Genomic DNA, 16,282 nt, shown 5'->3' with positions numbered 1-16,282 from the left:
GTTCATATTTCAGTTAATGCTCATGTAAAAAATACAAGACGAATGTATTGGATTCACTTGCACAGATTGCATATCACTTTAGTAGAATTGGTGGCTCTGTCAAGCTGCTTACAAAACAGAGCGGGAGAGATTATTCTCCAGAAACCTATGACATCGTCATCTAGACACTTGACCTATGTTCTTAAGAAAGTCAGTAAAAACATGAAGGGAAAAAAAAAGCTGCTGGAAACTACAGAAAGCTCAGTGCATGCATCTCTGGGTGCGAGGACAGGACAAAGGGCCAGGAAACATGTCTGTTTTGGCCAAACAGCGTTTTGTGACACGTCTGATTTGGGCCAGCCCCTCCGATTCAGCTCTTTGTCAGCCGGTCACAATGCAGAGCACTGCTCCGGTGGCACAGAGGCCTGCGAGGTGGCCGGGCCTCTTACAGGGCTACAGTGCTGACAGCGTGACATTTCTATTCACCGCCCATGGGAGGCGGGGCCACATTCTCTGGGCCCCGCACCGATGTCCGATGGCGACACGATTCCTGCTCACGCTAGCTGTCCGCTATCACTCCGAGAAAAAGAATGTGGAAATTGCAGGATCTCTTCAGAAGTATATTTTTGTATAGAGGCATGTGACACATTCTGTAACATTTCCAATACCTGTTTAGAGACTCTGGGCTCTTCCTCGATATACTTCTGCTCCATTGGTACCAAAGTTCTAAGACCACCTTTAATCTATCGAATAAGATACATGACTATTAGTAGTAAACACCGACAGATATTATTCCACTTACAGCATTTAAAAACAGACATTTCATGGATTTAGATCAAGTAAACAATATTCATTTACATCTGTTAAATTATACACTTTCTTTCTGCATACACGATAGTCAAGCGAATAAGTATATCGGTACACGCAGAAAGCCAGACATCTTCTTGTCCCTGACATGCCGCATGCACGACACGCTGTCGCCTCGCTAACAAAATGGCGGCAGTCTGAGACGTCGGCATATTCGTCTGCCGAATCCACAAACAAAGGCAATTCAGGGGGACCTTCTCGTCGTCTCTAATTAAAACAAAAACGGACGGCAGAAAAAGAAAATGGAGTGAAGGGAAGGAATAAACAGGAGGAGGAGAAGAAAAGCGACTCACAGCATTATAAATCACGTCTATTTCGAGAAAGATGACCCCCTTTGTTGGCCCTGTCAGCTCCTTGCTTTTCAAGACGTAAGCTTTGCGTTCACCATTTTGAATCTGCAGGAAAAGGGACATGACAGCCGTCTGTCTGGCAATACCCAGCTGAATATACCAATCCCCCCCCCCCACCCCAACCTCTGACCCGCAGCTGCTGGATCTGACAGAGAACCCAAAACAACTGTGGCAAGTCTGACAAGTACCTGTTCATTACCACGATGGCACTGTCAGCCAGAAATTAACTATCCTGGGGAATCAACCAGGCACATTGTACTTTTTATACTTTTTAAAAACTTTTTCTTCCTCCATATTTATCTCTCTCGTTGAGTCATGATTACACAGTCTCAGTCCTCAGTCGAGGAACCGACGAGATTTTTCATTCTTCTGTTTTTTATTTTTTTCTTTTCTCAAGGAAAGGCATATCGTCAGACTCACATGTAACAAGGGGATCGCTACTTTGCCGAGGAAGTCGGCGGTCCGGTCCCGGTCCTCATCATAGACGGTGACCTCCAGCACCGAATGGATATCTTTCACGTTGCTGATAAAGGGGGTAGCCGCAGGAGAAGCAGGAGCGGAGCATGAAGCAGTTACCAAAGACTGTCAAGCAAACACTTCAGGAGCCGAGACGAAATTAATTATCTAAATGGTCTGCATGTAATATAAAATGCTGGGGTGAAAACTGGGGAAACTGTAACCGCCTTTCTCATCAGCTGTCTCTTAAAAGTAGGTTACTGAGGAGGAAAACCTTAATGAGAAAAGAATGAGGTTATTGTCAGAGATGTGACAGCTAAATTACTGAATTTTCATTGGGAATTTAAAATGATTAACACTCCTGTAATCTTGCAGCGAACGTGCTGGATTGTGCGAAGTAAATGATACAACCTCAACATAAATATTTCACATATATTGTAACACTGTATTATTTTTAGATCATTAAAAAAGTTTATACAAATTGTTTAATAAATGGTTGTGTCAAAATAATTATACTACTGCTTATTCTAAGCTATAAAGATGGATAGTAAGTACATTATTTGTCCTACATTGTTATTATACTGCATGACAATGAAAAAAAATGACAGTTTAATTGCTAGTTTGAATGTTACTGAATAAGTGGTTAAATCAGTTTTCTTCTTAAAACTAGCCAGGTACATGTTGTAATTTTATACGTAACATAATAATTACTATTTCACTGAATTGTTTTCTTAATTGAGCATTGTGCTTTAATTTGAGTTTTTACATCAAACCTTGATGATATTGTCTACTGTTGTAGCAGATTTCATATTATGGTTTAGAATTCTTTGTTTTATACAGTATAGTTATAATTCAGGTTAAATACATAAGAGCAATTCTGAGCATTTTACCCTGACAGTTTTCTATAATTCTAAATAAAAAATAAACAAACAAATAAATAAATAAATAAAATAATTTAAAACCAATTATTGTTTTGTGTATTATACAAAAAAAATGTATATTTTTTATACATATATTTATATTATGTTTTTTGAATTTTATTATAAACTTTTTTTCCTTAAAAAAATATTTTAACTGATCTCAAAATCTACAAAATATAAGACAACTCTGCTTTTTCACTGTGATCAATACAGCATTCTGATGGAAAGTACCAGAGATACACGAATTCTGTCAGGACTGCAATAGTGATAACCTGCCGAGGAATACTGCTCACTCCAAAGATTTTGAACAAGGAGCAAGGAAAAAAAATGCATATTTAAGGACAAAATAATATCCTACATAAATGTGCTGGTGCAGATGCATTAAGCATAGGGGACATGCACAGCTGAATACAGCAGACACATAACAGTATTATGGTACAACAGGTTTGGCGCAAGACAGCACTTACAAGGTGAAGACCTTGTTCCACTCTGGGTTAAGGTTCTTGTACACTGTGTGTGTCTGCAGTCGGTCGTTGTTCAGCTCCACCACACAGAAGGGGTCACTTTTGCCTACCAGGGGGAGCAGAAACAATCAGATAAAGGGATGCATTAACTTTATCAGCATTGGGGCTTATTTGCTGCTGCTTAATCCAGCAGCCGGCCCCAGAGAACCGCTACAGCTTTCCCGCAGATAAAGGTGAGCAGAGCCACGCCACGACAGGAAATTACAACTGTCTTCCGCCCAGGATGAGCGAAGCTGTAATTTATCATTATAACAATTATTTGATATATTTATTTCAGAGCATGGCATCACATCCACGCAACACAAAACTGTGGGCTTAGGCAGCGTAGGATAAGCGCCGGGGCGCCTCTGCCTTCTCCGCTATCAGGCACGAGCAGAGGACATCATCTCTGACAGAGTCCATGTACATAAACAGATTTTACTGTCAGGGGGCTGTGAAAGGAGAGGATAGAGGTGTAGTCCGTCGCGTTTTAAATTCCACATCAGCAAATATTAACGCCAGTAAGGCTGCGCTTGACAAGAACACAAATGTCAGTTTCTCATTATATAAAATAGAACAAAGCATTTGCCACTGTTTACTGGCAATATACAGTTTTTATTCCAGAGCAGAAGAGAAGATTGACACGTACTGTATAGCATTCCCCGGAGAACTTATTTCCTTAGTTGTCACAGCAATGTATCCAATAGCATATTAAGTAATGTTAGAGTGGATTTAAAGAATAATGTCACTCAAAAATATCACACAGAAAATATCACACATTGTCACAGGTACTTGATAATGAATTTGACAGAAATTTTAAGAAATGTTTAGAAAAAATCATAAAGGAAGCAACAAATCTATTTTAAAATCAGCTTATTAGTTTATTAATATACATAACTACACTAATGATGTGCTCTCGAACTGAATTTTAATAAAACTGGATGCCTCAAATGTAGAGTATTTGGTATTCAGCTTGACATATACATGAAAAAAAATTCTCATTACTAGTAATAAACTAATTTGCAAGCTTTGATCTTTACTTTTATCCAGACAAGCGGATAAAAATATATTATTTAACATGGCAAAATAATTAACAACGCTTGAGAAAAAATCACTTAGTGAAAAAATATTAATCTATATTACTATTAAAAAGTAGGTTGAATGCAGAGCACAACACGTTGCAACCGACCGATTACCAAGTGCTTATCTAAAGAATAAGGTAAAGTCAGAGTGTTTCCGTGATATACTGAATGAATCCCACTCTGATCAAAGGGAGGTCTTGGTCAATTTGTGTGCAGTCCACAGACGTACCAAATCCTCAAGAAAGAATATGCAATTTAATTTTGTTATATATATATATATATATATATATATATATATATATATATATATATATATATGTGTGTGTGTGTGTGTGTGTGTGTGTGTGTGTATATGTATATATATATATATATATATATATATATATATATATATATATATATATATATATATATACGTGTGTGTGTGTGTGTGTGTGACATATGTGTGTGATCAACAGAAAGTATTTTCATTCCAAGGATACATACCAAACTTTCAATGAAATATTTCCTTATTGTGTTTAATGAGGCAAGTCAGTAAATATTTCATTTGCTATATTGTTGAAACGTGCAACCAGAAAATTATTATTGAAATTGATCATATTAATGTTTGACATGTTCAGTAGTTTGCAAATCCATTAAAATGTTTAATTTGTACAAATAATATCTCTATGAAATGCATTACAGAATAACAAACATAGTTTAATTTATTGTACAGTATTTTCAAGTATCTGCGAATTTACCGTGTAATTGTACTGTTATATTAATTATATTAAGTATTTTTTATACGTGAAACAAAAGACGCGATGTATGATTGTTTGAACAAAATGCTATTAAATATGATTTTAAAGTTAAACAATTCCTAAAGAAAGTTTCATTTCAAACTTATTATAAAATTATAATATAAAGAATTATAAAAATATCCTTATCACCTAGCTTTATAACCAAATGTTTATGTATGCCGATATACAGACGCTGTGCAATTTCACATTCTTAACAGTGAATGACTACATTACATAATAGGCGATAACCTTTGTTAATCTTTACTTATTTGAGGGCATTTACTCTGGTAAACTCTGGATTAATTGACATGTGTAATATGGTAATATTAACAGTAAACCCATTCAAATGTTCTTTAATCTTTGTTGACCTATCTCAGGCTTTAAAATAATACAGGAATGCATGTATGTGAAACAGAAATTAGAAAGTAGTAGCACTGACATTTTAAGTTTATCAAGATGACCTCTTCCGCTTACATGTTATAACATTTAGGGAATAAGAAAAATTTGGATTTATAATTCGCAGCCTAATTCCGGGGTAATTCGATTCTCACGTTCTCAGACAATTAAGATCCTGCAAGTACTTGAACTAGTTGAGCTCAGAGAGACACAGAATAGTCAGATAATTGGAGTTCTTAAACCCACACTGATCGACAATGTTTGTTTTATAGGCTATTTTCATTTGTTTTGTGGTCTAGAGAGGAGGTACTCCAGCATTATGTAGCAATTAAGTAGTTGAGGGGACTGAGGGAGTGACAGTAGAGAGGAGAGGAGCTAAGAGAGCAGAACGATGGAGACAGACACAGAACAGGAGAGCTTTGCCGCGCTCCAATCTGAGAAATGTGAGCTCTTTATTAAAGGCCGCTGTAGCCCATAACCTTGTTCCTTGACACCTCTCTAGTTCTCCAATTGAAACAAGTCCTCAGTGCATCGTGCTCTAAAGGGTTTTGTCTCCCTGTCATTGTGTGGAGTGCTGAGGCTCTGGAGGAGTGTGAAATCAGAGCTCATGGGGCGGCCTGTTCCCCAGGGAACACTGGACCACGCACAAGGTCAAAGTCATGGGCTGGACCATCTGAGAGTATGTGATTGCTGGGCTGTGACACAGCAGGGGAGAGGGGGTTACAAGGGGGTGCCTGCCCTTGAGCACATCTTAATTAAGGTCTGGTGAAGCAGACAGCCAAACAGACTGTTTTGTACGCAGAAAGGCAAGCCATCAAAACGCCACCCTCCGTTTAGCATTCATAATGATCACCTCTCTCGATCTTCCTCTCCCTCCCGCTTTCGCCGTATCCTCCTGTCTCTCCCCTGCCCCCCGCCACCCTTCCCCAAGAGCGTAAATCAGGGCCAGGGAGTGCAATGTGCAGGCAAGACGCGTTATTTACTATATGGTCTATAGGCACCCTTTGTACATGCCTGTCAACGCTTAAATGGGAGGAATTGGTAATAATAAATAATATATTAGACACCACCACCATTCCTGATTTACAGGTATGGATATTCAAAGGGAAAAAAATATTACAAGTAAGCATTACACATTCCATGAACACTAATGGCAATAATATATCTAATTTGAAGTATTCCAGACAGCCTGTGAAAGGTCTACATGCGAGATGAAAAGGTTCTTCTTTTTGCATGTGACAGTAGCACAGCTTCATTACTGCGGGGACAAACATCCTGAGATTGTGATGACATGCTTCCTAATTGGGACTCCTGGGCTCCCCATATGACACCCTGTCGTCTCTAATGGGCTGTAGCTTACAGAGGTGTTGTTCCTGACCCCTTCAGCCCCCTGTCCCATCCTAGAGGAGACAGACTCAGCCGGGGAAGGGGGGGGGAGCCCAACCCAACTGCTGTCTGGGGCTGGAAGCTATGGACCAGCAGAGCCGGTACCGCAGCAAAACAGGGTGATGTCATGAGCTGAAATCCGGAGTCTTTAGATACAGCAATACCTATAACAGCTTCAGTCCCAGCCTGATGTCCTTTAAACATCTAAGCTGCTTTGTTAAGGAGAGGCAGCAGGTATCTTTATGGATATAGACATCAATCTGAAGGTTTACCGATTAATGCCAAAGAGGCAGCCGATCATCGCACATTTGCACAAGACACTTACTGTTCCAGTACATATAGGGATTGCCGGAATGGGCAGAATTTGCGTTGCTTTAGAAAAATGCATAAGTAGCAAAATATATTATAAGAAGAAGAGTGACGAATGAGACACAGATAACAGGCATCATGCTGTGACTTTTTGTTGCTCACAGAGGTGACGGTGTCTGAGTGACAGGGCATCACTGCCTTCGTAGAATCACGAGAGTGGCTGCCTCTAAGTCAGAGTGCCGATGCTAATCTCCTCTGCGATAACCTTCAACACTCTGACCAACACTGAGAACTTCTGAGCCCAGCGGCTCCACCAAAGGACGAGACAAAAAAGGACCCCTCTGAAATCAAAAGCATATAAAAGCCTCGCAAGGAGAAGGGCTCACCGACGACTCTGAGAGGGACAGTGCTGCTCGGAGACCCAGCAAGCGACACGGCTGGGCTTTCCGTTAAATTCCACATCATACTCTTATCGGTTCCAACGTGTTTTGAACAGCATCAATACAGAATGTTTCTAATTGCAAAGTATTGTAATGTAATAGGGAATTACGAAAACACACTGCGTCTGCGGAATCAGGATTGAATGACACCACACACTGCAGATCAATGCTGTGCCGAGATTAGAAAAGCATTGTGTGACATTATTAAAACGACTAATAAAAAGAACGTACGGCTTAAATCATAAAAGATAATTATGTGAAAAAAGTGAAAAAAAAAACATTTGCTATATTTATTACATATCATTTATATTGTATTCTATTTTCACTTGGTATCTGAAGAATGTAAAAATAATCTAATGTTTCCCTATGTTTCTTAAAAAAATATGTTCACTCTCAGCTGCTTAGAAAAGGAAAAAATGAAAGGCTTTCCCTGCCCAGTTTGTCAGGCGGCGTTAGTAATCCCAGTATCTCCTGGTGTGAATGGCAAGATAACAGGTGATTACATCTGATGACTCTGTTTACCTGTGACATCAGCCACCATCAGCCCCTCGGCACGGATCACCTTCACCTGCACGACCCCCACATCTTTAATGTTGTGGAACGACCTCAGCAGGCTCTGCGCGGAACGGAGAGATTGGGCAGAAATTCAGTCATGATCATTAACGGACAACCGGGCCAAAAAAAAAAAAAAAAATAGAAAAGATGAAACACAATAATGAGAACATTAATAATACAGGCGGCACCCAAATAACGAGATCCATTCCCTAAGTACAGTACAGTATAGAATAATGACAGCATTGCAGTAACAATAAGAGTAACTGCACAGAGTACTGTACTGTACCATGAGCATCACAAAGTGCTGAGTACATTCATTATTACAGACCATTGTATTTAACCTTAATTTTTAATGTAATAGGCTTTATGGCAGACCGTTTTCAAGTTCAAACTGTCCGTAAGTTGGATGTTCTGCAGTCAGGGACTGGCTGTAATCTCAAACTACATATTTTAATAAGTAATATTTTTACTTGTAAAATTCAGACAGAATATTTATCACAAGCTAATTGCATGCAAATTTTACAGCTCTTTAAACAGAAGAGCACCCATTACCAAACAATGCCGTATAAAAAAGTAGTGATAAATACTATTAACAAACCCTGTCTCACAGAATGATCGACTACAGATTTATGACTGGACCTGCAGTGTCTGTCAAGAAAGCATTAGAACTTTAACAAACATTCCCATGCGAGACAATACATTGGGTCAAAACACTTCAAACGTAAATAGTGCAAAATGAGGCTCCAGAGATCACGGGATGGTGGCAGTAGTTTCAGCGGCAGGCATATCAGTATGTGAACATGGATCAATGTAATTTTCCCATCCCAACTGTCTTGCAGTCAGCAGTAAAAAGGTGTAACTTTCACACCTTTTCACACACCCTGGGGGAGACTGAACGACATCAGTCTCTGACCGTAAACACCTGTTAGACCCCAGCTTGTCCGGCGGAGATCTGAGCGGCGAGGAGATGTCCAAAGCAGTTCTGCAGACGCGCGATTAGATAATTCAGGAGAAAAGGAAAGTGATGAAACGGTGAGAAAGGCGGCGATGAATAAAACATCGGCAGCGTCACTGCTGTTACCTCAGCAGCTCCTGCTTATAGGTGCCACACCTTTACACCTTTCCAAATGTCTGATTTCCCATCAAAAGGGTGCAAGAGAGCTACCACCATTCATGCTGCATAAATAACAAACAAGCGCGAGAGATTCACAATTAATGCTGTGCTAACAGGGGGATTTGTGTAATCGATGAAAAACACAGTTCCATTAGGAAAATGCTCATTGAAGAAATAATATAGAAAAACAGAAAAATGCTGCCTTACAAGTAAGACAATTACAGTAAATGAAGATCGAGGACGTATTTGAGTACAGGGAACAGGTTTTACAGACCACTTTACCACCATTTTAATGCCTTGCTCACTGGTGACATTTACCTTAAAAGCAAAGTTAAATCACATATAATCTGTCATCACTGCAGCTGTTCCTTTAATTTTCCTTCACTTAATACCACTGTCACAGAGCATCCCTCCTTTTTTTCCCCCCATAGATGTCATAGGATGGTCAGCAGCCCCTCTCCCTCTCCTTCCATCCTTCATTCCTCGCTAATAGCGACGGTGAGGCAGTGCGCCTTGTCGGCAGCCTCTCCTGCAGGGCGCCTGAGCTACACCCACAGATAACAGAGATGTAGGGGAGCGGCTGACACGGCCAGCCAGGCGTGACCGGAGGGCGTCGCCCGCAGTGCAGTGCGCGCGCTGGGCCTTTCCTGCACACTAACACTGACAGTTGTTCTGTAGCACTGGTGCCACCTGCTTTAAGTATTACTGGCACACTGCGAGAAATTGCGGGAAAGACACCACAACAGGACAACTGGTTAATATGGGCGTAAGGAACATTTCAAATATGTCTTGCATTTATGTTCTACTCATTTAAAGTAGCCAAAATGATCATATTTGTAAGACCCATATATGTGCTTTCCTAGATATTTGGCTATTGAGCAGGATTTGCAATTGATTGTTTATTTTTGCTACAGTTATTAAATAATGTGGAAAAAAAAATCTGCTCTCTACATTTAGCCAATTGCATTCGCTGCATCTGAAGCTCTACTGATGACATGAAAGAGCTCATCTGACACATTTCAAAGCCCAAAGGAGGAAGGTAATATTTTAAGCCATTTCTATGAGGATGTAAGGGGAGATTTACATATGGCTTAATGGATCGACTCCAGTCAAAAGCCTTGTCAAAGGGAGCAGAGGAACACCGTCAGGAAGACGAGTGAGTCTGAAGCACAGTGTAGCCCACAGGTAAGAGGCAATAACAAATCTATGCCCACAGGTGGCGTGGGGATAACTAAGGGGCTGTATTCAGTCTGCCCATGAAACTTTAATGTCAGAAATAAAGAGGCTTTAATTGGGGAAAAAGATAAATAGCATTAAAACAAGACAAATACTATTATTCAATTGATGATCAGCAAATGTTTGCAAACAATTTCTACATTTATCTTACAATTTCAATCTTGAAATTTACATTATACCGCAACATCTTTAATTGGTGCATTTCTTTTATATTAAACACCCATAAAAACACACATGGAGTCAAAAACTGAAACTGCTATGGTTCAAACTGGGATTGTTAGTACATCATTTTAATGGTGTACATTTTGCTCTGTAACAAGGCAGTGCGTTTGAGTTGTAAAATTACACACTCTGAGCCATCCAAGGCACACAAATCACCACTTTGAGCCAACTGTCAGTCACTGCTTTCCTAGCAACCTCAGGACATGCAAGTTATAATGGAAAATCTTATAGAGAATCATATAAAGTCAGGTCTGCTTATTTACAGAGATCAAGTTGCATAAGCTTGCACTAAGACACAAAAGCATGCCAAACCTTTCTTATACATAATCATGTGCAATGTTAAACAAAATGGCAGCGCATGATAAATAAATAAATAATAAATAATGACTATTCAATGTTGAGCAACCGGACGCAGTTAAACACCAAATGATGAAAGAAAATTTTTAAGATAGACGGTGTTCACGTTAATTTTGTCTGAAAGCTCACTGTATACACGTATCTAGCCTCTTACAGGATAACTCCAAAAATTACACCACATTAGAGTACAGCAAAATTTATGGAACTTGACTGCAGACACAAAAGTAGTAAATCGAAATCACAAAGAAAACTGTGCCAGTGTAAAGCAGTGAAGAAGCAGTTCCTCCAATTTATTTTTCCTTTCTGGCAATAACCCTCTTAGATACCCAGAGGAGTAATTATAATTTAAATTTTCAAGTCAGAGCCAGGCTACAGACTTAATTTCCTAATAAACTCTGTCAGGCTCAGCCTGATACATGCAATATTATTGTCATAACCCTTGGAAAAAAGAGGAATGGGGGGACCTGAAACAGGACTTTAATGCATGACCTCTCCATGGACGTGCCGGTTTATTATTTATGATTATTGAAGGCGACCTGGAAACCTGGCTGATTCCGAGAGCTGGGAGATTTCCATACCAGAGGAATTTTTGATTTTCAGGTTTGCCTCCCCAGACCGCTCAATAGGCACCCAGAGAGATTGAAAAGCTCTGGAGATGGGGGCTCTTTATTTTTTTAATGAAAGGCTGTAGAATATATTTTCCCAACCTTCCCCCCCCCCACCCCATCATCAGCCCGACAATCCTGTCACAGAGCTAGGCTCAGGAGTTGGGCTCCATTACGAGGGACGAGGCAATACTCCGTCCTCAGACCGAGGCGGGGGGGGGGAGTGGTATTGGGGCCCCCTCTGACTGACAGCTTGTCACCATGACGTCTTATTCCATCTCTGTTATGGAGAAAATTAATGTCAGTGCGCACAGCCTTATGACTCACTGTCATCTTGGAGGCTCTCACCTTTTATCAATGCTCTAAATAACATTTCAAGCCCACCGTCTTGTGCTGGACAATCCGGTCAGAGGACATTAAATCAGATGACTGTGAAATGTCATAATGAAAATGGAATGCTAACAGCTTCCCCCACCCCTCCTCCCCCTCCCTCTGTCTCATCCCCCTCCCACATTCTCACTCACACTTCTAACTGCTTGTTCGCTAATAATTTTTAAGCAGGCTACCGGAAAGGACAGTGAGTGGGTGTGTCCACACTGATGGGGGTTACCCCCCCCCCCCCCCCAAAGCCTATTAACGTCCATTACGCGTGAGTCCGTTTTGCAAGTCGCGCTCACCGCGAGCCTCATATCCTGTCAACTCCGTGTAGCCAGCAGATGCAGTTAAACAGCAGCAACATCTTTTTCAGGATGCCTTTATGAGACAGGAAGCCGGGGAAATCAAAGAATCGGAGAAATGTCTCAATTACAGACTCAGCGGGCAGGGCAGGCTTCCCCCCCACGCTCCCTGAGAATGTTGCCCTATTTATTCAGACCTATCACTCGCAATTAAACTCTGCCCGCTGCAGCAGTTTAATTATCAAAAGCAAATCTGGGAATCACTGAGGAGTTATATTAGGGTATCTGAAATGATTTAGCATCAGGCTAACCTACGTAATTTTTGGTGGTACCGAGGTACATTAAAACACAAATGCACACCTGAAAATTCTTGATATAGCAACACTACAGTAATTAATACAGAATGTATTTTACTTACGAGGAGACATGCTAAGTGTTGCCTCATATATCAACACAAATTAAAGTACCAAGTAAAGTTTTCTCAGTTGAGAAAAACAGCTTTTCACATTGACACTTCTCTCCCAAGCAGTTACGCTCCTACATTACTAGTGATTTTGAATAACACTGACAATATGTTGTGTCCGATACTTATAGGAACCACAAAATATTCCTTTCAGCCACAAAACGGATGAAATACTTATAAAGCTACACTAGTGGCCAAAACTGTGGAAACACCTAACATTTTTGGCATTACGCTTTGAAAAATTACTACACGAATATTGGCGGTAATGTTTATAAACAATCAAAGAACGCTTACAAATATCACATATTGGACGATAAAATAAGTAAACGAAGTAACTGGAATAAGGTTCTGCAATCGCTAAAAATTGGAACTGTTTCCACAATTTTAGCCACTAGTGTATATACAATAATAAGAAAGTACTGAATTCTGAAAGCATTGTGGTGATTATTAAAACAAATACCCCAAAGGAGGTATTTATTTAATGTTTTACATTAAAACATAAATACTGGTTTGAATAACAGTAAAAGAGGCAGTGCATTAAAAGACCACAGTTCTAAGTAAAAATCTCACTTTAAAGTGGATATTTTTCGTTACTATATAAACTGCATCAAAGGTTTCCATTATTTAGCCATCATGTATTTCACTGGTCGATCACTTCTGTTACTATTGTTTTACACCAGACATTTAAGACCATATATATTCTAAGGGCCTGTGACTCTCTACTGGATAAATGGGTGGAAGATTGATGCAGAGGTGAATGAACTGATGGATGAATGGATGGACGTTTAAAGTAATAAACATTTTAGTTAATTTCAGGTCTTGATAGACTATGTCTGTCTGTATTGTTCTGACATTAACCATTAATGATCCGCTTGTGGATATCATAGTTTTTTTTTTTTTTTTTTATGAGGTGAGGAGATTGACAAATTCAAGAAGAGTATGTACCTTCAAAGCAGCTCTCAGAGGTGACACTGTGCCATATTTGCACACTTATTTGATTTTTTATTTCCCGGCTGCCAGCGTGTCACCGGTGTTAAACAGAGGTGATGATAACGCTATTTGTGCGCGAGCTGTATGCCCATCTGCAGACAGCTGATTCCATAAAGATTGAGAAGGGAATACATTTGCAGAAGTACACTCCCCGCTAATCTGTTTGAGGAGCACTGTATGGCATTAGTACCTGCACTTCATGTTATCTGCCAGTCCTGATAAGATACATCTTTATTAAATTTGGTTTTTGAATGGGTGTCAGTCAAGGAAAGGAAATATGCTAATAATGGAGAAAAATTAAAGCCCGTGCAGCCCCTGCTACCCCCCACTCTGACTACGGCGTCTCAGACAGCAGACTGGGCCCCTTGACCAGCTGAATTGAGAGGCTGCATGGAAGAGGAGGGAGAGCAATGTCTATCTCCAACAGCATGAGAAAATGGCTGGAGATGTACAAGGTGAAATAGCTTTTCTTTTCATTTTGTGCTCCCTACCCCTCCCCACCCCATCCCCCACACTCACACACACACACACACACACACACACTCTTGGGTGGGAGAGACACACACCAGTCCTGTCCCGGTCTAAGAGCTCCCCTCTGTGAATGCCGGGTGGCACTGCAGTGCAGTGAAGGCCTCGGCGATGTTCAGTGACTCGCTCGCTTAGTTACTGATGTGATTCACGTGTCCAGTGTTTCCCGTGCGGTAATTCCAGTAGTTGTCGGAGAGATTTCCCAGATGACCTTTAACCTAAATTAGAGCTGTTCTGAGACTCGAACACATGTGTACATGCATGACATAAGCTCACGAACACGGGTTAGTCCTGAAATATCGAACACAAGCGAGGTGAACCAAGACTCGAGGAGCCAAACTCAGAGACATATGCAAAACGTGTTATTATGCAGAACTGCGTGAGTGTAGGCCAGGGAAATTATACGATCAAACAGATCCCTTTGTCTTATTCAGAAGTGTCCACAGTTGGAGCTGTCATTAGGCACCACGGAGACTGACAATGGGCTCAAAGTGGCGTTTTTGTGCGCCGGTGATGGCTCCGAGCGATAGGCAGCAAAGGGTTAACACCGCAAAGACAAAAGGGAAGGCTAGGGGCATTGTGCTGCAGAAAGGCGCTCAGGACCGCCGCCGGCCAAAGGCCTCCTCTGAGTGAGAGTCGCCTCCTTTGAGCATATAGGGAGAAGCATTCATGCCTAGATGCAACTCAAAAGACCCTGTCAAGGCCTCCTCGCCTCCTCTCTACCCGTCCCCCAAAAGAAGACGCCCTCTCTGCTCACCACAGCCAGCCTGGGCCCAATCCCAGGCAGGCCGAGAGGGGCCGAACCCCATTTAAAAAAGAGGTCACGTCAGCAATGAAGCGACGGCTCTCAAGCCCGAGACATCCTCCCGCCAGAAGCGGAGCCCTCCGCCCCCAGCTGGGCCCACCAGGGCTTGCATACCACTACTAAGCTTCCCCCTCAGTCTTGCAATGAAGCCAGGAAAGCTGCAGATCCCAGCGAGAACAAACCAAAGCAGCGTGACCAGGGTCCCCTGGATGGCCTGCTCGGGCAGTGAGAGCACATCTACCAGAGCAGGAAACGAGAGAGCTTTTCTCACCTGGGACACGCACTGCCATGCTGTTGCAATAACACGCAACAGCAACACAACATGCCTCATCTCCCACAAACAATAAACACAAGGCAGAGGAAGCTAACCTGCAATAGCTAAGCACTGAATTCCTGCAAAAAGGACCAAAATTAAAATAATGAGACAACACAACACGTGCTGACAGACAAAGCTATTTCAGACCTACAGTATAATATAAAGGATGCAAATCAGTCGTGTATCATATGTCCATTATTAATATAAGTGAACAACTTCCAATCGTGAGAAGCTGCTGCCCCAAGCGAGATGTGTCACTCACGTATCTGCTGAGGATCTGCTTCCGCTCATAGGGGTCGTCCAGCATGTTGATGGGCAGGTCAGAGATGGACACAGCCGCAGAGGCGGTGAGAGTGACCAGCATCATCAGTATGCCTTGGCCCTCCTCCAGAGGAACCTCTAGCTTGTGTGTGTGCTCCTTGCTCAGACTGGAGAGGTCCACCTGACACCTGGAAATCCCAGTCACAAATAAACAGGAATGCATTAAGAAAATCACGCAGCCCCACGCAACACAAACAGGTATACATACATACACATATGCACATCTCTTGTTTTCCAAGCACAGCGAACATATGACCCGCATATGTGTCATCAAAGATTCTTAAACATTACACGTAAATAACCTCAGGCAACAGCTATAAATGGGATACTGGAGGAATTACACATAGAAATGGAAGTACTTGCTTTGCTTCAACACTAAATCACTTTCTCCGGACCACGGAGACAAGTTTGCATGCAGGTACTGCCAGCTGGCTAACAAGCTAACCATGTCATTTAATGAAAATGTCAATTGGTAGTGAAGAGCCAGATAATACACTGACCACAGGGCTAGCAGGCCCAGCTAGCGAGGGCACACTGAAATAAATGGACATTTAAAGAGCCGAAATGGCCAATTAGGAGTAAGAGAGGCAGAGGCTGCAGCATGTCCTCCAGGCTTCAGTGGACGA

General features: G+C 41.3%; 1 protein-coding gene across 8 annotated transcripts in view; it reads right to left on the bottom strand.

Moving 5' to 3' along the window:
* LOC125712651 (multiple C2 and transmembrane domain-containing protein 1-like) overlaps window positions 1-16,282 on the bottom strand; it is a 108,490-nt gene that overhangs the window by 40,306 nt on the left and 51,902 nt on the right. For all 8 annotated transcript variants that reach the window (XM_048982951.1, XM_048982937.1, XM_048982941.1 and 5 more), the window contains 6 exons: window positions 15,598-15,784; window positions 7,990-8,083; window positions 3,040-3,142; window positions 1,617-1,719; window positions 1,140-1,241; window positions 648-722 (listed from right to left, as the gene is read on the bottom strand). In XM_048982951.1, the coding sequence (XP_048838908.1) occupies window positions 648-722; window positions 1,140-1,241; window positions 1,617-1,719; window positions 3,040-3,142; window positions 7,990-8,083; window positions 15,598-15,784 (664 nt within the window). The remainder of the gene's footprint in view (window positions 1-647; window positions 723-1,139; window positions 1,242-1,616; window positions 1,720-3,039; window positions 3,143-7,989; window positions 8,084-15,597; window positions 15,785-16,282) is intronic.

The sequence above is a fragment of the Brienomyrus brachyistius genome, chromosome 2, assembly GCF_023856365.1.
Source record: "Brienomyrus brachyistius isolate T26 chromosome 2, BBRACH_0.4, whole genome shotgun sequence".
Classification (NCBI taxonomy): Eukaryota; Metazoa; Chordata; class Actinopteri; order Osteoglossiformes; family Mormyridae; genus Brienomyrus; species Brienomyrus brachyistius.
The sequence above is the reverse complement of the archived record's forward strand: the minus strand, read 5'-3'. Positions and strand labels throughout refer to the sequence as shown.